Source organism: Sturnus vulgaris, chromosome 31, assembly GCF_052056855.1.
Source record: "Sturnus vulgaris isolate bStuVul1 chromosome 31, bStuVul1.hap1, whole genome shotgun sequence".
In the NCBI taxonomy this organism is placed as follows: domain Eukaryota; kingdom Metazoa; phylum Chordata; class Aves; order Passeriformes; family Sturnidae; genus Sturnus; species Sturnus vulgaris.
The window spans coordinates 3,764,061-3,786,253 of record NC_142273.1 but is presented as its reverse complement, the minus strand read 5'-3'; the positions used below and the strand labels follow the sequence as shown (position 1 = coordinate 3,786,253).

The window sequence follows — 22,193 nt, the reverse complement described above, 5'->3', positions numbered from 1 at the left end:
GGGTCAAGGAATCAGTGCTGTGGCACCAGCAGCTTCAAGAATTTAAATTACTTGTCTCTAGACTCTAGGGAAAAAAAAAAAAAAATGCTTAGCTTTGGGGAAGAGAACGGAATTGAGAAGTGAGGGGATTAGATAAACTTCCACTTTATCAAATTCCTAAATCCAAAGTTAATTAAAGGTCAAACAGCACAAAGGATGATTTAAAAAAAAAAACAACGCAAACCTTTCTGTAAGAAGGAGTTATCAGAGCCTCAACATGGGGACAGGAAACATTTGAGACAATTTCACTCTGAACTATTTATCCAGGTTTGAACGTTACAGGCAATCCATTTCTGCAGCAGTGGGTTTCCATTTTTATTATTTATTTTTTAAATAACTGTTAAAGCACATCAAGGGCTGCATATGGCAACATCAGACACGGTGGTTCATTTAAAATTTAATAAGAATTAAGTTATTTCTATTGGTATTCATCACTGTTTGTTTAATTAAGTTTGAACTGGGATTAAATCGATAAATCACCCAAAAAGCATGCTCACTGCAGTGGGATATTGACTGAAATGAGATAAACAAGGCTTCTCAGCCCCCAAAAAAACAATGTTTCTTCCTGCAATTGACCGTAGGAGCTGCTATTCAATGCAGACTCTGTAAGAATGGGACAGGAAATTACCTAAATGGGCGCAAGCTCAGTGCAGAGACCCCACAATTCCTCTTTAAAAGGGAAAAAAAGAGATCCTGTTCCTCAGCACTGGCGTAGATCAACAGATTATAGGCACACAGAGGGAAGTTCACCTAAAGTTCTTCTCATTTAACCCTTCCAACCTGTTTTCTTTCTCTCTTTCTTTTACTGGATTCAGCAAGTTTATCAGGTTTGTTTCATGGAATACTTGGGTTGGCAGGTGAAAACAGCCCAAGCCTGGAGTTTTCAGCACCCTGCAACCAGATTCCCCCAGCCTAGCTAAAGATTCTCATTCCCACTTAAAAACAGAAGAGAGACGAGAAAAATCTTTCTCTGGAAGTGTTAAATTAGATGATTTTTTGGTCAAAATTAAAGTGGTTGCTGATGCCATCTCGTGGGAATATCCTCAACTGAAGGTCTGTGCCAGGAACACTTTGGACCTTTTTTTTTTTTTTTTTTTCCCTCCTTTAAATTAGGGATTTTCAGAGCTTCTAGGCTGTGAAAGCTTTGAGAGCAGGGCTGGGGGTGCTGCTGTGGCACAGGCAGAGAGGTCTGGGTGGGAATGTCAGGATCTGGGATTCCAAAAGTTCTCTCTGATTGCTAAGCAAACATTCACACAACGTGAACAGCCCCACTTCACCAAAGAACTACTCACATGCACAAGTTCTTGCAGGGTGAGGCCAAAAAGCTTCCCAAAACTTCTCAGTAGCCTCAAGACTGCAGAGAAACAACAGTTTGGGTTTTCCCAAATACACAAAACTCACTTGATGAGTTATTAGAAAAATTGGGATTACTCAAAAAGAAATTGCTCCTAGAACCAAATCAAGTTGAGTTTTCCCTGACAGAATAAGGCTCAAGAAACAACGGGAAATCTATTTATTTCTATCTAACATGGGATAGAATAAATAAGGAGTAATCTACACATCCCTTAGACCTGTTCACCCAGGAATTTGCTTACTCAATGTTGACACGAAGCAAAACAGCACTGGCAGTAAAAGAGCAAAGCAAACGGTTCCATTCTCAGGATTTGGCACAGGTAGGAATTCTCATTATTCCTCTATTGCAATCAGCCAAATCCATTTTCTCCAGGCCTGGAGCAGGCCCACGGCCAGCAGCCACTGACACTGGAAGCACCTTTATTTATTTACACCAGTGCTGGGATCCTCCTCCCCTCACCTCGCCTGCTGAAAACATTCCGGGGCAGGAAGCAGCACTTGGGCGTGTTTGGCCACATTTCAGCACTTTTCCTTTCCTAAATACCCATCTGCCCTCTACTGGAGAGCAATCCTAGGGTTTGTTATCCCAAAGTTTTCACACTCGAGGTCCCTTCGGACCTTACCTGAGGTGGTTTTGGCGTTTGCTGAAGAGATTGAGACCTTGCCCCAGTGTAAGAATGAAGGGCGAGGTGGAATGTGTGTAACGGGATTTGTTCTCTAGGTGAGCGTACACCACACGAGGGTCCCCCCTCCTCAGACCCCCAAGATCGCCCCTCTCAGAGGCTCCTCCAGCCCCCTCCCTCATTGGGAGTCCTCTGAACCCCTCACGGCTGCTCCTCATCCTCAGACCCCCATGATTGCCCCTTTCAGAGGGTCGCCTAGCCCACTCCCTCACTGGGAGTCTCCTGAGCGCCTCACAGGGGCTCTCCTTCCTCAGACCCCCAAGATCTACAGCCCTTCCCCTCACGGTGCTCCCCCAAGCCCCTCATGGGCCCGGCCCCTCACGGCACTCGGCCCCTCCCGCCGCTGCCTCACAAAATGGCGGCCCCGGCAGCGAGCCCGCCAGGCGGCGGAAGGATATTGGACTGCAACAAAAGAGTCCGCCGAGGCGGCGGGGCAAGATGGGGCTGGTCCCGCTCCCGCTCTGCCGCAGCGGGAACTGTAGGGAATTTGGGAATTTCTCCTTCTTTTCTCCGCCGTTCTCCCCGCCCTGGGGCCGTTTCGAGCCTGGCAGGGAGTGCTTTCCCCCGGCGGAAGGATATTAATCGGTAGAACCGAATCGCCGTGACGGCTCCCTGGAAGTAGATCCGGCAGAGGCGTTTTTGCGCCAAGTACAAAATGGCGGCGTCGCCTCAGTGAGGTGGTGTGCTTTTGATGTCTCTTGGAACTTTGTAATGTAGGGTTAGGAAGTATATCTCTGTTTATATGTGTGTATCTCAGTAGTTTGAACATACATATCCTCTCTGAGTGCCTTCCAGTCCATGATTTAGCTCCCCTCAGGCTGCCGAACCCCCCTCTCCAAGGTGTGTTATCCCCTTGGGTGCCTCTCGCTTGCCCAAAATGCTCTTTTTTGAGGTAAAATTGGAGCTCTGGGACCTCTTTATTCCCTGTGGGGCTTGGAAAAGCTGAAGTGTAAATAATATCTTTAATGTGCTTATAATAATCCTTTAGGCTTAGTTTTTCCATGCTTAAGTCTTCCACAGTATGTGCAAAGACATAGGGGTGAGTTCTTAGCTCACCAAAAAGAGATTTGAGACATTTTTAATGCCAAAGAACTCGATGTCAGCCTACATGTCCACAGGAATGTGTATGTTTTTAACTGATTTTATTTAAAGTTTCATAATAAATACTTCTGCAGGTTTTCATAGCCAAGGACACAAACAGCTCTGCAGAGGAGAGTTTACATTTTTCACCTCTTGTTTTACACAGATGGTTCAAAATCAGCACACTTGATTATTTCTGGAGCTTACAGGAGAGCTGCATCCGATTTTCACAGCAGAATGCAGATTTTTCTGATTTTTGCCTATTTCTGGCACCTTTTAAGTGCTGCCTCAGCCTGCCCCCAGCCACATACCCCCAACTCTCAGGATGATTTTGGGATGCTCCACATCACTTAATCCCAATCAAACCCAAAAAAAAGCACATTCAAGAAGGCAAACCAATCCCAGAAAACAATCTTAGGGAGCGCAAAAACCTGTTTAAAAGCCAAAAATTATTCCAGGTTGGGTTTTTTCCCCCCCTCCATTTTGAAATGATGCTCAGAAATAAACCTCAGCAGGTGAAAATCTCCCCGGAGAAAACTCAAGGCTTCCACTTGAATGAATGCAGCATTGTTTGTTGTTGTTTTTAAAGGGATCGATTAAGTGGGTGGAAAACCTGAAGTATTTTCATTTGGGGGTTAGATCAAACTAAATTCTCCATCTTTCAGCTCTGCCCCATCACCCTTCCAGACCCCCACGATGTACCCAGCGTCTGTTCCAGACCGAGAATAAACCTCGTGGGGCATAAAAGAAGGATGAAAAAATCAAATTTGGGGCAGTAAACACCCAACCTTGACCCCACCAAGCAAGGTGAGAACATTTCCATGTCTATTTACCCTCCTGGATATCGTTTTTTTTCTGCTTGGGCTCATACCACAAGGCTCAAAGTGATTATTTTTCTCAAGGAAAATTTGTGCTGATCTCTTGGGCACATCCCTGCCTCTTCCACCTTGCATTCCCGAGGGGAAGGTGAAGGGACAAAGAGGATTTTTGAGAAACTGGGCCAGGGGAGGGCAGAGGATCGATGCTTTCTCCAAAACGAGAGCGATTCCCATTGCTCCTCCAGCGCCCTGTTTGCACAAATGAGTTTCTTAAAAAAAAAGCACACGAGAAATGAGCTGAGGAATTGTCACCCAGGGTGGGGACAGCCATGGTCACGCTGGCACGGAGGGGTGGCACCTCCCAAACCCTCTGGAAAGGGAGAGGGGCAATGGGGGGGGGTTATTTCTGCCCCCTCCCCTCCTGTTTGCCCCTGGTGCTGTTGCCCCCTCACTTGCACCGTTGTGATTCCAGGAGGAAAAAGGGGAGAGGGTGGGGAAGGGTTTGGAGATTTTTGGGGAGCCCGTCACCGTCAAGGTCATGGTGAACTGCTGAGCGAATTAGCGATGGCAAAACTGACCAGAAACCAAAAATAAAAATAAAAAAAAAAAAAACCCAACCCAACAGCCTCCAAAACTGACAACAAAACCAAATCCTGGCATGCCTGGCGGGAAGAGAGAGAGCAGGGGGAGGTGAGGAGGGGCAGGAAGGGCTTCAAATTAAATCGAAATCGAAGGAGCTGATGCTGGCAATGGGAGCTCGCCAGAAGTTAAAGCTGTTGAACTGCAGCAGGCTGTCCTCATCCTGGGAGAGGTCCTGGCTGTCCCGGTCCCCGAGCTTGCCCAGCCCTGCCTTGGGCTTGTAGAGGGCCATGTCTGCGAGCCCCAGCCCCTCCAGCTCGGCCATGTCCAGCCGTGGGATCGGCATCCTCCAGTAGATGAAGGAGTCGTACTGGCTGCTGATGGTGTCCAGCATTTTCAGGCTGTGGAGGGCGTGAGGGGAAAGAAGAGGAAGAGAAAAGTTCTACCAGAGGCTCGGGAGTTGCCCCAAAGTTGGCAGAAATCTCAGGTGTTGCCGTGTTGGCCCCCATCCCATAGGATAATCCCCAAAAAGGAGTTGATGGTGTAGGGGAGCGTGGGGTCGTGGAGGTTTGAATCTAGGCTGGGTCTAACTGCAGGCTCGAGCTCTGCCAGAGTTTTATCCACAGCCTTGGGCACAGCCCTTCTCTGCACGGGGATTTGGAGGGATTACAAATCCAAGGGATTTTGTCACCCTCGGTTTCCCCATGCAAGCAGCGTGGCAGGGGAGGGCAGGGTGAGGATTGTTCCCCTTCCCAACTGCTCCTCCCCAAATCCATCCTGCCAGCACCATCCAAAAAAAAAAAAAAAAGCAGCACCCAAATGAACTCTTTTCCCACACCCTTCCCTGTGCCGAATCCCTACGGAGTGGGCATGGAGGGGAGGGGGGTCCTTGTGCAGCCCCTTCCCCCTTATCCCACCCCACCCCTCCCTCCCTCCCTCTAGAAAGGGCTGGAAGGAGCCTCGCCCGGCATTCCCACCACACCCCACCCATCCCTGCTGCAGAATTCCCTCTGCAGCCCCACCCCGGGCCACCAAAAACGGGCAGAGAGCAGGACAAGACGTGGATCAGCTTCTCCCGCGGCAGGAGCTGAGTCACTGCCCGGCAGGGTTATGTCATTCACCTCCTCGACTGGCATCGGAGGTGGGGAAAAAGCACACTAACCCAAAACATCCTCATTTTCCTGCTGATTCCCCGTCTTAAAACCTCGGAAATCAGAATTCCCCAGGATGATTCAGGTATTCTTTGGAGATCGTGCCCTATGTCTGTGCCGTGAGGGTTGATCAGCTGCTAAATTTAAGGTTCTGGATGTCACTCAGAGGCTATGAAAGGCTCCTGTGTCACCTCCTCCCAGTAAACCGAGCCACAGGACTTTAAAATAGTGTCTTTCCCGGGAATTTATCCCTGGGGGTCCATCTCTAAGGATTTATCTGTGAGTTTTTTGCAGCACCACAGCAGAGAATTATTAATGGTGATGGGTGCTGCGGACAGGGATTTTTAAGCTTCAAAGGGTGAAAAATGGGAGTTTAGTGACAAGAGAGGGGGAAAGAGAGTTTAGTGACAAGTAAAATAATCAAATATCCAGTAAAAGGGAATGAACGTGGGGGAAAACCCCTCTTGTGTCGCGTGTCACTCCTAAAAAAAAAAAGCATTTCCCACGGGATCAGCGTGGTCTGCTCATCCCATGGAAGCAAAACCACCTTTATCCACATAATCCCCCCCTTGAAAAAGAAACTCCCAACACCCTCCTTCCACCCAAATCCTCTCCCGAATAACGAGCATCCTCCGGCAGAGCATCCTGGCGGCTCGCATCCCTTACCTGCGGAGGGGAGTGAGGAGCTCGGCGCTTTGTGCCGGGAGCCGCCGGAGCTGCAGCGTCGCTTTTGTCTGCTGCCTCGGCTGGGTCTGCAATGCAGCCCCTCGAGCTGCCCTTCCTCGTGGGGGGAGGATGATGATGATGATGATGATGGTGGTGGTGGTGGTGGTGGCAGATGAGTCAGCGGCTCCCACCCGCGCCAGGGAGGGGGAGGAGGGCAGGGGCGGAGGCGCGGGGAGGGGGGTGGGGGGATCCTGCGCGCTGGACCCTCAAGATGAGGATAAATTAAACCTCCAGCAATTTCCCCGGTCACTCCCGAAGCCTTCAGCTCCGTGTTGAGGCGAATAACGGGGTATTTTCAGTCTGCAAGGAGCTGGGAAATACTTATTTTATCTGCATGTGATGATATGGGGTGCTGTGGTACCCCTAAACCTTGGGAGAGCACTGTGCAGGTCAAACACAGGGAAATTTGGCTTTAAAAAACCAAAAAAATGTGTTGTTGGTTTTTTTTTTTTTTAATCTGAAGCTAAGGGTCTTTGGTCCTAAGGTCACACGGCAAAAATATCCCAGCTTTTAGAAATAGGAGACACCCAAAACTGGCATCACTGCCAGGGCTGAGGGGGCTTCAGCCAGGGTGAGGGCAGCTCACACCCCACCTTCACCCCCAGCTGGGTGTTGGGGGGCAGCAAAGAAAACCCCTCAGACCAGGGGATCTCCCTGCCCCAGCACCACTGAGACCCCAAACAGCATTTTTGGGTGGCATGGGCCAAATTCACACACCTGAGAGGCTGAGGGCAGCCCTTGCCCTCCTCTCCCTGGACTTTGCCTGAGATCAACATTCTTTTGGTGCTTTAGGGTTGTTTTTTTTTCCTCCCTTTTCCTCCCTGTTCCCTGCGTGCAGCTCATTTCTGATGGTGCCAAGCAGTTCTGCCAGTGCTCGGCTTTCATCCAGATTATTTCTGCCTTCTCATCCTCTTCCTCCTCCTCCTTCTCCTCCTCCTCCTCCTCCTCCTCCTCCTCCCGCTGCTGTCATGGGCAAAGAAGATCCCATGTTCCTGCTCCAAAATAGACCCTTGGTCTCAGCTCAGCCCCTCAGGGAAAATTCCAGCTGGGAGCCCTTTGGAGGATGCTGATCCCTCCTAGGGGCTGAGCTGCTGTGTTTCTGGGGGTCCCCCAGGCCGTGGGGTGCAGTTTGGCTCCCTAAGAGGCTGGATGTCACCTGTCACCTTGCTCTTGGGGGTCACTTGCTCGTGCGTGACAGTGCAAAGACTGTGATGTCCCTCTCTGTGAACCCCCAAGGAGATGTGGCAATGAGGGCACTGCTCTGGGCTCTACAGTTTCGGGAGGGCTGCAAGGGGGACAACGTCCTCTGGCAGCACAAACACCAAAAAAAACCCAAAAAAACAAAACAAAAAAAACCCCAACGCTCTTCAGCTGAGGTCGCAAACACTTGGGTATTATCAGCCAGGGCCACCCGATGGCTGGGGACAGGCGTGGGATACAGACCCGACTGAGTGGGGACAGTGCTGCCTTGTTCAGGATTTCTGGAGTGGGAGCAGTGGGGATGGTTGGGATTTGGGGGCTGATGCAGGAAGGGACACTCTGGGGCTCATACAGGGTGTCCTACAGGAGGGGACACCCCAGAAAGTCACAGTCCAGTTTGGCCAGTGGCTGGAGCTGCGGGATGGTGCCAGCAGCTGTGGCAGGACCGTGGTGGTGGCGGTGGCGGCAGGATGGTGGCAGTGGCAATGACAGGACCGTGGTGGTGGTGGCAGGATGGTGGCAGTGGCAATGACAGGACCGTGGTGGTGGCACCAGCCCACCAGATGTTGTGCAAGCGGAAGGGCACGGAGCTGGAAATGGTGAAACCACTCAGCACCGGCTGCAGGGCGGTCCGGGGGTTCCCACGCCTTTGGGTGCCCCTCGGGCTCTGGTGAATCCATGGAAAAAGCGGGCACAAGGCTCGGGGGCAAATGCGACCATGACCGGGACTTGCTGGGGACCCCCAGCCCTCCCTGGTCCCCTGGGATTCCCCCAGCGCTCCTGGAAACCTCAACCCCTCCACTCCCAGCTGGGGACCCCCAGCCTTTACAGGACCTCAAGAACCTTCTGGGACCCTGGGTCCCCCCATTCCTCCCGGGACGCGAGCCCCTCATTCCTAACGGGACCACCCCCATTCCTACCGAGCCCCCCCATTCCTCCCGGGCCCCGGAGCCTGCAGTGCCGGCGGGGCCCGCGGAGGGCGCTGTGCCGGGCCGGGCCGGGCCGAGCCGCGCCGGGCGGCGGGAGCTGCGCCGCGTCCGCACCGGGCCACGCCTGGGGCTGCGAGCGGGGCACCGGCACCGGCACCGCCACCCGCACCGCCGCCGGCGCCTCCCGGCCACGCCCGCGCTGAGAGCGGGGTACCGCCACCGGAACCCGCACCGGGACCAGAACCCCCCAGGCACGCCTTGAGCTGCGAGCGGGGCGGCGGGACCAGCACCGGGACCCGGACCGGGACTCGCACAGGGGTCGGGACCTGCACTTAGGGCCACGCTTGGGGCCGCTGCGAGCCAGACACCGGGACCGGGACCGGGACCTGGACTTCCGAACCACGCCTGAGGCTGCGAACCGGACACCGGTACCGGGACCCGCTCCCGCGCAGGGACAGGTAATGGGGCCGCCACCGGGACGGGAACCGGCGCCCTCCGCGGGGTGCGACTCCGCGGAAGGGCCCCCGGAACCGCCGTAGGAAGGCGGAGAGGGCACCGAGATCGGCCCCGGAACGGCAGCGGGGCGGCGGGACGAGCCCCCTTGCAGCTCGCTGCTGCAACCGGGGAGTCCTCCCGGGATCTCCCCAGCCCCACCGGGACCACCGGGATCCCAAGGCCTGCCGGGTCCCATCGAACATACCGGGACCTCCCTGGGCCTGCCAGGACCCCCGGGGTCCCGAACCCTGCTGGCACCCCCAACTCCACGGAGCCCCGCGAGTCCCCGCCGTGTCGGCAGCCGCTGCCCCGGGGGTCGCAGCGGGGACCGTCCCACCAAAGGAAGTTCACCCCTTCATCCCGGGGTCCCGGGCCCGCAGCCGGGCCACCCCAGCAACCCCACCCCGTGCACCCGTGTCCCCACACTCTCCGAGCTTCGGGACAGCCCAGCGGGTGTCCTGGCAGTGGGTGACCCGCAGTGCCGGGGGGCTCGGAGCGGACCCCCCCTGCCCGGAGCCCGCCGGTGACGCAGAGCCCAGCGGTGCTTTCCCAACCGGGAAGTCATTTTGCCTGTGCCGGCACGGGCCGGGCCCGAAGCCGCCCTGCCCGGGGCCACCAGGTGGGCTGAGCCCGGACACAGCTCATGGCAGGGGTGGGCTGGGAGGGCTGCGGGGGCCGTGAGACCCTCCCCAGACCGCGGGACCCGACAAGAACCGCCCGGAACCGGGGCAGCAGCCGGAGCCGGCCCCGCCGTCGCCCTCTGCGAGGACGTGAGGCCCTGGCGGGTGCCGGAGGGGATTTGGGGGCCGGAGGGGTCGCGGCCGGGCGAACCCCCGGAGGTTCCCGCAGGGAGTCCCTGGTGGCTCCCGGGGCTCCCACGGAGGCTCCTGCAGCGCCCCGGGAGTGTTTCAGTGCCGAGTTTGGGGGGGTTCCTCCCCAGCAAGGCCCTGCCGCTGGGCTGGGATCCCCGCGTTTCCTAACCGCGTTTCCTAAGGAAACCAGCCGTGTTTCCTAAGGAATTCCGGCTGGGAAGGAAAGGCAGCCCCCCTCCTCGTGTGTCCCGCAGCCCGGGGGGGGAGAGGCCGGGTTCGGCAGGGGGTGCCGGGGCACGGGCCAGGTGTGCGCCAACCGGGACGTGTCAGCACCTGCCCGTTCTCAGCTGCAGGAAGGGATGGATGAATTCCTGGGGGACGGGGGGCGCGGGGGCTCCCCTGGTTGTGCCAGGCTGGCACTGTGGGCACCCACCATTCCCGGTGCCACGGCAATGCCCGGGTGTGGGGTCATTCCATGGGGTCCTTGGGGGCGGACCCTGGCCGGAGACCCTGGCTGGGCTGTGGATGGGGCCGTGCCGAGGCTGGGCTCGGATCCCCCGTTCTGGGGGGCTGCCCCTCTCCTCCCGGCCGGGAGCAGGAAGCGCGGGCCGGACTTTGGCCCATCCGGCGTCACCGCAGCAGGGGCAGAGGAAGGAACTTTTCCTGCTTGCCGGGAACGGTGGGTCCGGCACCCAGCGGCCGTGCCGGGGCTCGGCTGGGCCATGCCACCGGCGTGGGGGCTCTCCCGTGGCTGACACAGGGCTGTGCTCAGCCCACGGCCCCTCGTGGGCGGGTGAGTTCCCTCCGTGACACCCGGAGCTTTTGCGGCAAAGGCGTTATCGCTCCTTACCATGAGGGGAAGCCCCATTTTGGGGGTGAACCCCCCTTTCTACACCCCCTTGCCTACCCCAGGCAGTACCGTGGGAGTTTGGGACAAAATCCCACCAGTCCCTGTTTATTTCTCCCCCGTCTGCTCTTCAAAAGCTGGAGCGGAAGAGCTCAACCTCCGGCCCCTTTTCGGAAGGGCCAGGATATTTTTAGCTGCCTGGCTCAGGGAGTTGGGATTTGCCATAGCTGCCTCCATCCCCCCCATCCTGCCGCAGCATCCTTCAGCTGTGTCCTGCCCTGGGGTGGGGGGGCCCGATCCAGTCCTGGCCATGGGGACAACTCTGGGGTCTCTGTGATGTCCAGAGTCCCTGGTGCTTCTCTGTCTGATCCCTGGGGATCTCCTTGCAGTGACAGGTGTCCCCTTGGGTGCTCTGTGTGTGACCTCAGGGGTCTGCTGGGCATGTCTGGCTTTTGCTGGTTGATGTGAAGTTGTTTTAGCATTGATTTGGGGAGCTCAGGCCTGGAAGCATCACCCTCCTTTCCCCCTCACAGCCAGCTGCTCCTGTCCACACTGTGCCACCCCGCCCAGGTGTCCCCATGGAGTGACCCTGCACAGGGTCCCGGCAGCTGTGCCAGCACGGGGGGACAGTGGCTGCTGCCACCACCGCCAGCATGAGCGACTTCTGGCACAAGCTGGGCTGCTGCGTCGTGGAGAAGCCCCAGCCCGTGAGTACCTCCAGTGCAGCCATTTCGGGGAGGGCCGTGGGGTCAGCGGGGGGGCTCATGGCCTTCATCCCCTTGCAGAAGAAGAGGAGGAGACGGATCGACCGCTCCATGATCGGGGAGCCCATGAACTTCGTCCACCTGACACACATCGGCTCCGGAGACATGGCTGCAGGAGAGGGGCTGCCCATGGTACCCCCACGCTCTGGGGGGGCTGGGGGGCTCGGGGTTGGGGTGTTGGGTCTCAGGGTTGGGTGGCAGGTGGTGTTTTTGGGGTGGTAGGTGTTGGTTTTTGGGGTGGTAGAGTCTCACAGTTGGGCGATGGGTATTGGGTTTAGGGATGCTGGGTCTCAGGGTTGGGTGGTGTGTGTTGTTTTGGGGTGCTGGGTGTTGTTTTGGGGTGCTGGGTGTTGTTTTTGGGGAGCCAGGGGGTCTCCTGGCTGGCCGAGGGGGTGGCACAGGTGGGTGACAGGTGCTCTCTGCAGACTGGTGCTGTCCAGGAGATGAGGTCCAAGGGCGGCCGGGAGCGACAGTGGAGCAACTCCCGTGTGTTGTAGCGTGTGAGTAGCAACCCATGGCCCCCCCAGCACCCCCTCAGAGCCACCACCTCTGGGGAACTCCCTCTGAGCCACCACTTGGGCACTACCATAACCCCTGCTCTTGGATTTTGCAGATTCCTGGCTTTTTCAGCCCAAACTTGAACTGCCTGATCCCCCCCCCCCCCCGCTGGAGGAGAAGCTGACCTCGAGCTTGAACCCCGCGGTATTTATGCAGCACCATCCTCACCCAGCTCCCGGTGACTTTGGGTCATTGTCCCTCTGGAAAATCCCTCCTTCCCGGAGGCACTGGCCGGTGACATGGGGAGGGAGCGGGGACAGCAGCCCCCATCCCCTGCCCTGCCTGCAAAGGACGCAGCCATCCCCCTGAAACGTGCCAGGAGCTGCCAGGAGCAGCCCACGTGTGCCAAATCCTCCCAGATCTCCCTTTTTCCACTCCCGTGTCTCCCATGGGCTGCATGGTGGTGCCTCAGTTTCCCCAGGGAATCAGTCATGGTGCAGAGGCAGATTTGGTGCCTCCCAGAACATCACAGAGGAACAAAACCAGGATTAAACCCTGATAATTCTGGTGCCAAACCAGAATTAAACCCAAGATGTTCTGGTGTCAAACCAGGATTCGATGTCAAAGTGGGATTAAACCCTAATTCTTTGGAGCAAAACGGGGATTGAACCCCGATGCTTCGGTGCCAAACCAGGATCAAACCCCAGTGCTCGGGTGTCTCGGCGCCACCGAGCCCACAGTGCCTCCAGCTGGCATTCCCACCGCCGCCAAACTCCCACCTCCCTCCTCTTTTTTAGGATATCTTCCTATTTTTAAGCTCCAAAACCCACCTGAGCAGCCTCGGGCAGGACCGTGGTGGGGTCCCCTCCACCCGGGATCGTCCCCGGCCCCAGACAGGGCCTGACCCCAGAAGGGCTCCGGAATTCAGGCGCGGGTGTACATAGTTTAATTAGCGCCAGGATTAAATATTAAATAGCACGTGCTGGGTGACAGAGCCTCTCCCCTGTGCTCCAGGGATGCTCCGGTGGGAGCTGGGCTTTTCCAGCCCCGTGTCGTGCTCGGGTCAGGGTTTTTGGGAAAAACATTCCACCCTTGAAATAAATGCCTTGTGCTGGCCCAAGGGGTGGGTGCACAACCTGCCTCAAGCTCCTCGCTCCCTCCTCTGCTCCTGGAGCAGCCAAATCCACTGGGAAAAGCTGAGCCCACTGATAACTCACAGCAGGCCACAACTTTTTATGGCACAAGCAGTCTCCTCCCGGCTGGGCTGGACTCGGGAGCGTGGCTGCACTGACACCCCCCTCCTTGGACACCCCAAAATGTTCCTCTCACCCACTGTAGAGGGGATTGCACCCCCACCTCGAGTAGGGCAGCACCAGACCCATCCCAGAATAAAAGCCAAGAGCCAAAACTGGAAGAAAAGGGAAATTTAATCCTTGGAAAAACAGCGACAATCCTGGACGGTTGCATGTCCAGACCCACCCTCTGGGGCCCCCCACCGCCCCCAAGGAAGGAAAATCATCAAGAACTCGTTAACTCCCCCACCCCAACGCCTTCATTAACGGAGTGCAACTACTGCCCATGGCATCCCCAAAAACCCACCTGGGGGCCTCTGGGGCAAGAGGGAGCCATTGGGGGGGGACAAACCACGAGGAGAACCAGGAGCTTGAGCTCTAACAAAGGTGGCTGCAACGCCCCCCAGACCCAGGCACCCCACCGGGGCCTGCTCAGGGACCCCAACTTCTCATCCAGACCTCAAAAAGCCACGGGGGCACTCGCTGCTATTTCGGGGAGCCGGGGGGCTGCCCCACGGCGATGCGGCTGACCCGCTCCAGGACATCCTGGGGACACAGCGGGGGCACAGCCTGTGCCAGGGGACACTCCTCCACCAGGCTGTTCATGGGGGTGGGCGGGGGCACCACCTCTTCCTCGGGGCCCCCCGCAGCCCCCAGGCCCCCCAGCGCTGCCCGCAGGATGGGCAGCACCTTCTTGCGAGTGGCCACGGCGTTGCCCTGGGCATAGGCGGCCACGCTGGCCCAGGGGCTCGGCAGCAGCTGCAGGAGCAGCGACGGCGTCGTCGCCTCCTCCAGTGCCCGGCACAGCTGCGGGAGAACAGCAGGGTTGGGACCTCCCCAGCACACCCAAAAACAGGAGGTTTTGGGGAAAATCACACTGGGAAAGTGCCCGGAGGTGCCCGACCCTGACTCACCGTGCCACGGAGTGGCTCCTGCTGGCTGTAAACCGCGAGTTTCCTCGTGGGCTCGTGGCGCTCGTTAAAGTACACGGTCATGGCCACCAGCCCCGCGTAGCCACGGCCCTGGCAGAAAGCCTCCAGGTCCTGCAGCAAGCCAGGCCGGAGCAGGAACGTCTGGGCAGAGGGGAGAGCTCTCGGCATCACCGTGATGTCCCCAGCGTGCCACTCCCTGCCTCAGTTTCCCCCTCACCCCCAAGTCTCACTTCCAGGTCCTCGAAGACGCCACTGATGGCAACGACCACCTCGTCATTGGAGATGACTTTGAGGTCCTTCCGCAGCATCTGCTCTGTCGTCAGCCCTGCGAGGTGGCCGGGGGATGAGGCTCAGGGCACCTTCCTGTCCCCAAGGAGAGGGGGGACACACCTGGGTGCCGCTGCCCCGGCGCACACACCTGTGACATCAAACTTGGCCGCCTGCAGGGCTCCGAACACGGCGTCACGGGCCGGCAGCTCCGGGAACCTCTCCTCGAGCAGGGACACGCAGGCCACGTCCCTGGGGGTCACCTTGCCCGCGGCCGGGCTCAGGTTGATGCAGTCCAGCAGGATGGTGCCTGCGGGGACCATGGGGCCGTGTTGTTGTCACTGTTGTCACTGTTGTCACCGTCCCCCGGGGCAGCCAGGACCCCCCACCCCGTGCTCACCGTGCAGCAGCGCTGCCGTGGTTCTGTCCAGCACGCCCGGGGGGCCCTGCAGGATCCGCTCGGTCACCAGGGTGGCACAGGAGCCCACCGGCTCCACGGTCACCTGGCACGGGGGACCACGGGCCCGCTCCAGTGGCCGGTGGTCCAGGACCTCCACCACGGCCTCTTCCAGGGCAGCGTCGGCACTGGTGGGCAACGGGAAGGGTCACTCCTGGCAGAGCCTGGGAAACCCCTGCATTCCTTCTCTCCCCTAAAAACACCCCGCACATGGATCCATTTCACCCACCCTGGGCGGCAAAAATCAACCGAGGCTCTGGCTGGGTGGCCCTGGCTGTCCCCAACGTGCCACCCCCTCTGGCTCACCAGGGCAGCACGTGGTGATCGACCAGCGTCAGGGAGAGCAGCCCAGCGTGGTGCAGCCCCCGCAGGTCGATCTCATCCCGAAAGATGAGGGAGGCGGCCGGGATTCCCCGATCCCGCAGCAGGAACGACGTCTCGGTCCGCAGCGCGAAGTCGGCGCGGGGGATGTTCAGCACCGGCACGAAGGCGGCTCTGGGAGCCGGCGAGCTCTGCAGCCCGGGGGAGCGGGGGTGACACCCGTGAGGCGACCCCCTCGGGCCACCTCCGGCCCCCGGGGCAAGTGGCCGAGCCTCACCTGGGCCAGGAAATAAGCCAGGGCCAGTGCTGAGACGGTGGAGTCCAGGTCACAAGCCTCGTTGCCCATCACCACGTGGATCTCCTGGTGCTGCCGGATGTGATCCTGTAGGGACGGGAGGCATCAGAGACAGCAGCGACACGGCCTCGTCCTCCCAGAACCCCCAAACTGCTCCCCTGCCCTGCCCTCCGTCACTGTCCCACTCATCACAGATGTCACCCACGGATTCCACCCTCCCGACAGCTCCTGGCATCCCTGGGATCCACATCTGGCCCTAAAACCTCGAACTAAAACCAAACCCGAAACTAAAACCTGGTTTGGGGAACGTGTGTGAAGTGAGGTGTGTCAGGGCTCCAGGAAAAAATCACATCAGCCCCCGGCCACCATGAGGACAGGGACTCTGCCAGGGAGCACTGAGTGCTTTAACCCATTTGTTCTAGAAATTTATTCCCCCATTTGGAGATGGTTGTCACCCCAAAACTTGATGTTTGACCCTCTTTTGCTTGCCTGCAGAGGCAGGAAAAACATGTCACTCTCCCTGTCACACCCGCAGGAGCCGCCCCATCCCCAGGCCCTGATTTTTGGGACAATTCTCTGCTGCCATAACCCAGATTCGCTGATTTCTGGTAGAAGCTGAGGAAAAATAAAAAACCCAGCAGCAGCTGCAGCCCAAACTCCAGGGCAGGTCCAGAGGCATCCCGGACCGGATGGGGCTGGGAAACATTTTGGGGTGTCCCTGGTGTGTGGCTGTGACCTCAGACAGGGCACCACACTTGGGGCTACTGGCCCACCCAGACCCCCCTGCTCCTGCTGAACCCCAGCCCATGGGGGGGCTCATCTCCCCCTGCACCCCGATTTCCCTGCTCGTTGCTTCCTGGGCACCCCCCGCACCCCAATTCTCGCAGTTTAGATGGGGGTGCTCCCGAACACCCCAAACCCCACCTGCCCCAAATACCCCAGACCACCCCACTGCCCCCCGCACCCCAATTCTCGCAGTTCAGATGGGGGTGCTCCTGTACACCCCAATTCTCACCTGTCCCCGAGCCCACCTGCACCCCCCGCACCCCAATTCCTGCAATTCAGGGAGCTCGCGCACCCCAATCCCCACCTGCCCCCAACACCCCAGACCATCCCATTGCCCCCCGCTGCCCCCCGTACCTGCAGAGCCGCCCGGTTCCCCGCCACGAACCGCTCCATGACGGCGCCGATCCACGCCCCGAGCCGCCGGAATGACCCCAGTATGACCCAGTACAACCCAGTACGGCCGGGCAGGGCTCAGTACAGCCCAGTATAACCCATTGCACCCCAGTACAACCGCGGGACACCCCAGAATAACCCCAGCACAGTCCAGTATCACCCCAGAATAACCCCAGCACAGTCCAGTATCACTCCGGAATAACCCCAGTACAGCCCAGTATCACCCTGGAATATCCCAGTACAGCCCAGTATCACCCCGGAATATCCCAGTACAGCCCAGTATCACCCCGGAATATCCCAGTACAGCCCAGTATCACCCTAATATCACCCCGGAATAACCCCACTGTAGCCCAATATCACCCCAGAATACCCCAGCACAGCCCAGAACGTCCCAGTACAGCCCAGTACAGCCCAGTACAACCCAGCCCGCCCCGCCCCCCGCGCCGCAGGGACCGCTGGGGAGGGGGAGGGGCCGTTCCCGGCATCCCCCGCGGGTTTGGGGGGGGGCTGGGGGGGGACCCCAAATCCCCTCTTTACACCCCAAAACCCTCCCGTGACCCCTCGACCCCTCCCTGTAACCCCAGACCCCCCCCCGACATCCCCAGACTCTGCTGCGACCCCAAAACCCGACACCCCCAAAACCCCTCCCCCCCCCAAAACCTCCCCCCCCCCCCCCACCGCAGGGGCGACACCCCCCCCAAATTTCACTGCACCCCCAAAATTACACCTTTAATCCTCTTCCTCCTCCTCCTCTTCCTCCTCCTCCTCCCCCCGCCCTAAATCCGCCTTCCCACGGAAAGCCGGAGCGTGGAGAACAGGCCCGTGCGGGGCTGGGAAAAACAGGGAAAAGCAGGGGGAAAAAAAGGAGAAAAAAAGGGACAAAACAGAAGAGGAAGAGGATAAAAGAAGGGGAAGATCGGGAAAAAAAAAAAAAAAAAAAAAAAAAAAGGAGGGGAGAAGGAAGACGAGCGAAGCGAAAGAGGAGCGCGAAGGAATAAAAAAAGGATTAAAGAGGAAAACAGAAGGGGAACGGAGGGAAAAGCAGGAAAAAAAAAAAGAAGGAAGAAGGAAAGGAAAAGAGAAGAAACAGAAAGAAGAAAAAGGGAATAAAGAAGGAAAGAAGAAGGAAAAAAGCAGGAAAAAGGTAAAAAGTTTAAAGGGTTAAAAAGGAGGGATAAAGTAAAAAAAAAGGGAAAAGGAGGAAAAAAGAAGGGTAAAGTAATAAAGAAAGGGTAAAGGTAATACAGAAAGGGAAAAGAAGGTACAAAAAGAAGGAAAAGCAAGGAAAAAGGAGCATAAACAGGGACTAGAGAAGGGAAAAGGAGGAAAAACAAGAATTACGGGAGCAAAACGAAGGAAAGGCAAAAAAAGGGTGGGATCCGAGCGGGTCCGGGGACACCGAGGGGCGGCCACAGCCCGGGACACGCCCCGGGACCCCCCGGGACCCCCGGTCCGGCCGGTCCGGCCGGCCCCGCCGCGGGCTCGGGGCGGGGCCGCGAGTGGGAATTCAAATGCATCGCGTTCCCTTACGCCTGTTAAATTGCACTGCATATTTTGTTTTATTTTATTTTATTTTATTTTATTTTATTTTATTTTATTTTTATTTTTATTTTATTTTATTTTTTTATTTTATTTTATTTTATTTTATTTTATTTTATTTTATTTTATTTTATTCTTTATTTTTCTTTATTTTATTTTATTTATTTTTTATTTTATTTTATTTTATTTATTTTTTTATTTTATTTTATTTTACCTCTCACCTAGACGAGCCAAATAGGACTAAAATATACATACATACATACATACATATATATATACTATATATATTTAAAAAAATATAAAATATATATATATATCATATGTATCTATCTGTATTTTCCTCAAATTCTCAATTTTCCCTCCTAAGGCTCAGACTTGGGATGTGGCTGCTCCTGGATGGACCCGGAGCGTTCCCTGGAGCCTGATCAGAACCGGAGCAGGGCGGCCGCGGGGGAGGGTCCCATGGAGCAGGAGGAGACCCCCCAGCCCCCGGGGGAGGGAATTCCCGACGCTGAGGACACAATTCCCGGTGGTGGGGACACAATCCCTGGCGTTGGGGACGGAACTCCCGGTGTTGGGGATGAAATTCCTGGTGCTGGGGACACAATCCCTGGTGCTGGGGACACAATTCCCAGCGTTGGGGACACAATTCCCAGCGTTGAGGAAACAATCTCCAGCACTGGGGACACAATCTCTGGTGGTGGGGACACAATTCCCGGCACTGGGGACACAATTCCCAGCATTAGGGACACAGTCCCTGGTGTTGGGGACACAGTCTCCAGCACTGGGGACACAATCCCCAGCGTTGGGGACACAATTCCCAGCGTTGGGGACACAATTCCCAGCATTAGGGACACAGTCCCTGGCGTTGGGGACACAATCCCCAGCGTTGGGGACACAATCCCTGGTGTGTCCCGGGACAGCCCCGCTCCATCTGGGGAAGGATCCGGGCAGCAGGAGAGGCTGTCCAGCCCTGAGGGACCCCCGGGAGGCTCCCCCGAGCAGCAGCCCCCCCTGGGCCCCCCCCCGGGAGCCCCCCGGGCCCAGCCCCAATCCCGGGATGAGGATTTTTACTGTGTCAAATGGATCACCTGGAAAGGGGAGCGCACGCCCGTGGTCACCCAGAGCGAGAACGGGCCCTGCCCGCTGCTGGCCATCATCAACATCCTCCTCCTGCAGTGGAAGGCAAGTGGGGTCTGGGGGGGTCTCTGGGGAGGGTCTGGGGGGCTCTCCCCAAACCCCCAGGGGAAGGATCCCGGGAATGATCCCCACATCCCTCCTCTGGCTGCCCCCAGGTGAAGCTGCCCCCGCAGAAGGAGGTGATCACTGCCGAGGAGCTGATGGCACATCTGGGTGAGTGGGGACCCCACATCCCTGCTCTGGCACCAGGAATGGGGTGGGGGGTGCCGGGGGCTCCACTGGGACCCCCAGTGCTGGGGCTGGGGTGACCCTGCTGCCTCACAGGGAATTGCATCCTGGCCACCCAACCCCGGGACACCTCGGAGGGGCTGCAGCTCAATTTCCAACAGGTGAGGAGCGACCCCAGGACAGCCAACCCCACTGTCCGGGGAGCTCGGCCGGCTGCAGGATTTGGGGTGGCACCTTCAGGTGTGACCCCCCCCCCGTGTTTCCCCTCCCTCCCAGAACATCAGTGACACCATGACGGTCCTGCCAAAGCTCTCCACGGGGCTGGACGTCAACGTGAGGTTCACGGGGGTCTCAGATTTCGAGTACACCCCCGAGTGCATCGTCTTCGACCTCCTCAACATCCCTCTCTACCACGGCTGGCTGGTGGACCCCCAGGTGAGCTCCACACCTGCCTGGTGGACCCCCGGGTGAGCTCCACACCTGCCTGGTGGCTTCCATGGGGCCACGGAAGTGATCCCAGGGCTGGAGAACCGTGCTGTGAGGAGCTGGGGCTCATCGTGGCCAAGCTGACCAAGCTGAGGGTGGATGTCCCATCCCTGGGACTGCTCAGGGCCAGGTCGGACGGGGCTTGGAGAAGCTGGTCTAGCAGAAGGAGCCCCTGCCTGTGGTTTGGGGGGTCTGGAGATGCCAGAAAGTCCCAACCCGAAGCCCTCTGTGATGTTTGGGATGGGGCTTTGAGCCTGAGCCAGCAGATGACTCCTCTGGCCACGGCTGGAGGTTGCTCTGGGTGGTCTCTGAACGCTGGGTCCATCCCCACCAGGAGCTCACCCCCTTCCCCTGCTGTCCCGCAGATCCCAGAGCAGGTCCAGGCCGTGGGCAAGCTCAGCTACAACCAGCTGGTGGAGAAGATCATCACCTGCAAACAGGCCAGCGACTCCAGCCTGGTGAGCGAAGGTAACGCCCTGCTCCCTCCCCGCCGTCCCCGGGGCACAGCTGGGCACCCCCAGAGCCACGGGGGTCCCGTCCCTGTCCTTGTCCCCGTCCCTGTCCCCGCAGGGCTGGTGGCCGAGCAGTTCCTGGAGGCCACGGCGTCGCAGCTGACGTTCCACGGGCTGTGCGAGCTCACGGCCCGCGCCCGCGAGGGCGAGCTCGGCGTCTTCTTCCGCAACAACCACTTCAGCACCATGATCAAGCACAAGGTGCGGCCCCGGACCCCGCTGATTCCCCCCCCAGAACGCCCAGCAGCGCTGACTGTCCCCTGTCCCTTCTCGCCAGGGCCACCTTTACCTGCTGGTGACGGACCAGGGGTTCCTGCATGAGGAGGGGGTGGTGTGGGAGAGCCTGCACAGCGTGGATGGGGACAGCTGCTTCTGTGACACCGAGTTCCACCTGAGCCACGCCCCGGGCAAGGACGGGGCCACCGCGGCCACCCCGGACCCCCGGCTGCAGCAAGTGGACCAGGTAAGGGACAAACGGTGACAGTGGGGGACACCTGAGTCCCACCCCAGCTCCACGGGGGATCCTGCAGGGTTTGGGCTCGCCGTGATGACCCCCGCCCCTGTTTGTGCTTCTCCCACCTGCCAGGATTACATGGTGGCCCTGTCCCTGCAGCAGGGGCAGGGGCAGGATCCCCCCTCCGTGCTCAGCGACCTGGAGCTGGCGCGGCAGCTGCAGCAAGAGGAGTATCAGCAGCACCATCCTCATCCTCATCCTGCTCCTCCTCAGCTGCTCCCAGCACAGGTAACCAGGTGCCTCCCCTCGGGGGGTGTGGGGGTCTCTGCAGGTCCCTGTCACACCCTGTCCCTGTCCCTGTCCCCACAGGCGGGCGGGCGTCCGGCCGGAGAGCGGCGGCAGCGGCAGCGGCCGGATTTGGACTGTACCCTCCTGTAGCACCGCGTGCCGTGGGGTCCCCACTCTGCATCCTCCAGGGACATCCTGTGGGATCTGGAGTGGACACACGGATGAGGGGTGACCGTCTGAGGCCACCCCAGGACCACCCCAAACTTCCCAGTGGCCTTAATACAGGGGGGTTCCACACCTCAGTCCATGCTCTGACACACGGGTGGACGCGTGGCTGGGGGGGGGACACGTGCACCCCCCTTTTCAAAATGTGGCCTTAGCCCTTGGCAAGTAAAGGACTTGTCCCCCTGCACACGGATCTGGCACCCGCTCCACGGACACGGGGGTTTGGGGGAATCGGGGGGATTTGGGGTCACGGTTCCTCTGCACCGCACGGACACGGGGGTTTGGGGAATCGGGGGGATTTGGGGTCACGGGGGTTTGGGGAATCGGGGGGATTTGGGGGATTTGGGGTCCCCTCCGTGGGGTGCAGTGGCGCGGCGCGGCCGCCAGGGGGAGACAGTGGCGAGTGGGGTCTGCGGGGCTCCATAGGGGCACGAATGGGGGGCTTGGGGGGCTTGGGGGGAGCCAGGGGCACACACGGGGCTGTACGGGGACACTTGGGGGGCACAGGGCCTGCAGAAGGGTGTGTAGAGAGGGACATGTAAGGGGTACACAGGGGGTGTGTGGGGGTGAGCACAGGGCACACATAGAGGTGGGTATAGGGGGT

At 58.3% G+C, this 22,193-nt stretch overlaps 4 protein-coding genes across 6 annotated transcripts; 2 read left to right on the top strand and 2 right to left on the bottom strand.

Moving 5' to 3' along the window:
- Positions 1 to 3,200: 3,200 nt before the first annotated feature.
- On the bottom strand, positions 3,201 to 4,948 carry MLLT11 (MLLT11 transcription factor 7 cofactor). Its single transcript, XM_088154693.1, has one exon. The coding sequence runs from the start codon at positions 4,944 to 4,946 to the stop codon at positions 4,686 to 4,688; it is 261 nt and encodes an 86-aa protein (XP_088010819.1). The 5' UTR covers positions 4,947 to 4,948; the 3' UTR covers positions 3,201 to 4,685.
- A 3,667-nt stretch (positions 4,949 to 8,615) lies between these two features.
- CDC42SE1 (CDC42 small effector 1) lies at positions 8,616 to 12,952 on the top strand. Of its 3 annotated transcripts, none has more exons than XM_014891312.2 (5): positions 8,616 to 9,016; positions 11,246 to 11,419; positions 11,498 to 11,608; positions 11,902 to 11,976; positions 12,090 to 12,952. In XM_014891312.2, the coding sequence occupies exons 2-4, from the start codon at positions 11,366 to 11,368 to the stop codon at positions 11,971 to 11,973; spliced, it is 237 nt and encodes a 78-aa protein (XP_014746798.1). In that variant the 5' UTR covers positions 8,616 to 9,016; positions 11,246 to 11,365; the 3' UTR covers positions 11,974 to 11,976; positions 12,090 to 12,952. The 3 variants fall into 3 exon arrangements, with proteins under 3 accessions (XP_014746798.1, XP_088010871.1, XP_088010870.1); XM_088154745.1 differs by lacking the exon at positions 8,616 to 9,016 and adding an exon at positions 9,616 to 9,672; XM_088154744.1 differs by lacking the exon at positions 8,616 to 9,016 and adding an exon at positions 10,525 to 10,658.
- Positions 12,953 to 13,383: 431 nt separating this feature from the next.
- PRUNE1 (prune exopolyphosphatase 1) lies at positions 13,384 to 17,185 on the bottom strand. The gene is made up of 8 exons (XM_014891308.2): positions 16,679 to 17,185; positions 15,521 to 15,625; positions 15,229 to 15,434; positions 14,866 to 15,050; positions 14,617 to 14,775; positions 14,429 to 14,523; positions 14,181 to 14,339; positions 13,384 to 14,073 (listed from the first exon to the last, which is right to left on the bottom strand). Exons 1-8 carry the CDS (start codon positions 16,715 to 16,717, stop codon positions 13,753 to 13,755), a joined length of 1,269 nt encoding a protein of 422 aa, XP_014746794.1. The 5' UTR covers positions 16,718 to 17,185; the 3' UTR covers positions 13,384 to 13,752.
- Positions 17,186 to 17,377: 192 nt separating this feature from the next.
- MINDY1 (MINDY lysine 48 deubiquitinase 1) lies at positions 17,378 to 21,776 on the top strand. The gene is made up of 10 exons (XM_088154742.1): positions 17,378 to 17,861; positions 18,624 to 19,441; positions 19,552 to 19,609; positions 19,721 to 19,785; positions 19,901 to 20,059; positions 20,476 to 20,578; positions 20,681 to 20,823; positions 20,900 to 21,085; positions 21,209 to 21,364; positions 21,446 to 21,776. Exons 2-10 carry the CDS (start codon positions 18,653 to 18,655, stop codon positions 21,512 to 21,514), a joined length of 1,728 nt encoding a protein of 575 aa, XP_088010868.1. The 5' UTR covers positions 17,378 to 17,861; positions 18,624 to 18,652; the 3' UTR covers positions 21,515 to 21,776.
- The last annotated feature ends 417 nt before the right edge of the window (positions 21,777 to 22,193 follow it).

Bases quoted from the DNA above. Each gene is read 5' to 3' on its own strand.
- MLLT11 (XM_088154693.1), bottom strand. From the start codon at position 4,946: ATGCTGGACACCATCAGCAGCCAGTACGACTCCTTCATCTACTGGAGG.
- CDC42SE1 (XM_014891312.2), top strand. From the start codon at position 11,366: ATGAGCGACTTCTGGCACAAGCTGGGCTGCTGCGTCGTGGAGAAGCCC. The intron at 11,420-11,497 runs GTGAGTACCTCC...ATCCCCTTGCAG, and splicing joins TCGTGGAGAAGCCCCAGCCC to AAGAAGAGGAGGAGACGGAT. The intron at 11,609-11,901 runs GTACCCCCACGC...TGCTCTCTGCAG, and splicing joins CAGGAGAGGGGCTGCCCATG to ACTGGTGCTGTCCAGGAGAT.
- PRUNE1 (XM_014891308.2), bottom strand. From the start codon at position 16,717: ATGGAGCGGTTCGTGGCGGGGAACCGGGCGGCTCTGCAG. The intron at 14,776-14,865 runs GTGAGCACGGGG...TGGTCCCCGCAG, and splicing joins CACGGCAGCGCTGCTGCACG to GCACCATCCTGCTGGACTGC. The intron at 14,074-14,180 runs GTGAGTCAGGGT...GTTCTCCCGCAG, and splicing joins AGGAGCCACTCCGTGGCACG to CTGTGCCGGGCACTGGAGGA.
- MINDY1 (XM_088154742.1), top strand. From the start codon at position 18,653: ATGGACCCGGAGCGTTCCCTGGAGCCTGATCAGAACCGGAGCAGGGCG. The intron at 19,442-19,551 runs GCAAGTGGGGTC...GGCTGCCCCCAG, and splicing joins TCCTCCTCCTGCAGTGGAAG to GTGAAGCTGCCCCCGCAGAA. The intron at 20,579-20,680 runs GTAACGCCCTGC...CTGTCCCCGCAG, and splicing joins CTCCAGCCTGGTGAGCGAAG to GGCTGGTGGCCGAGCAGTTC.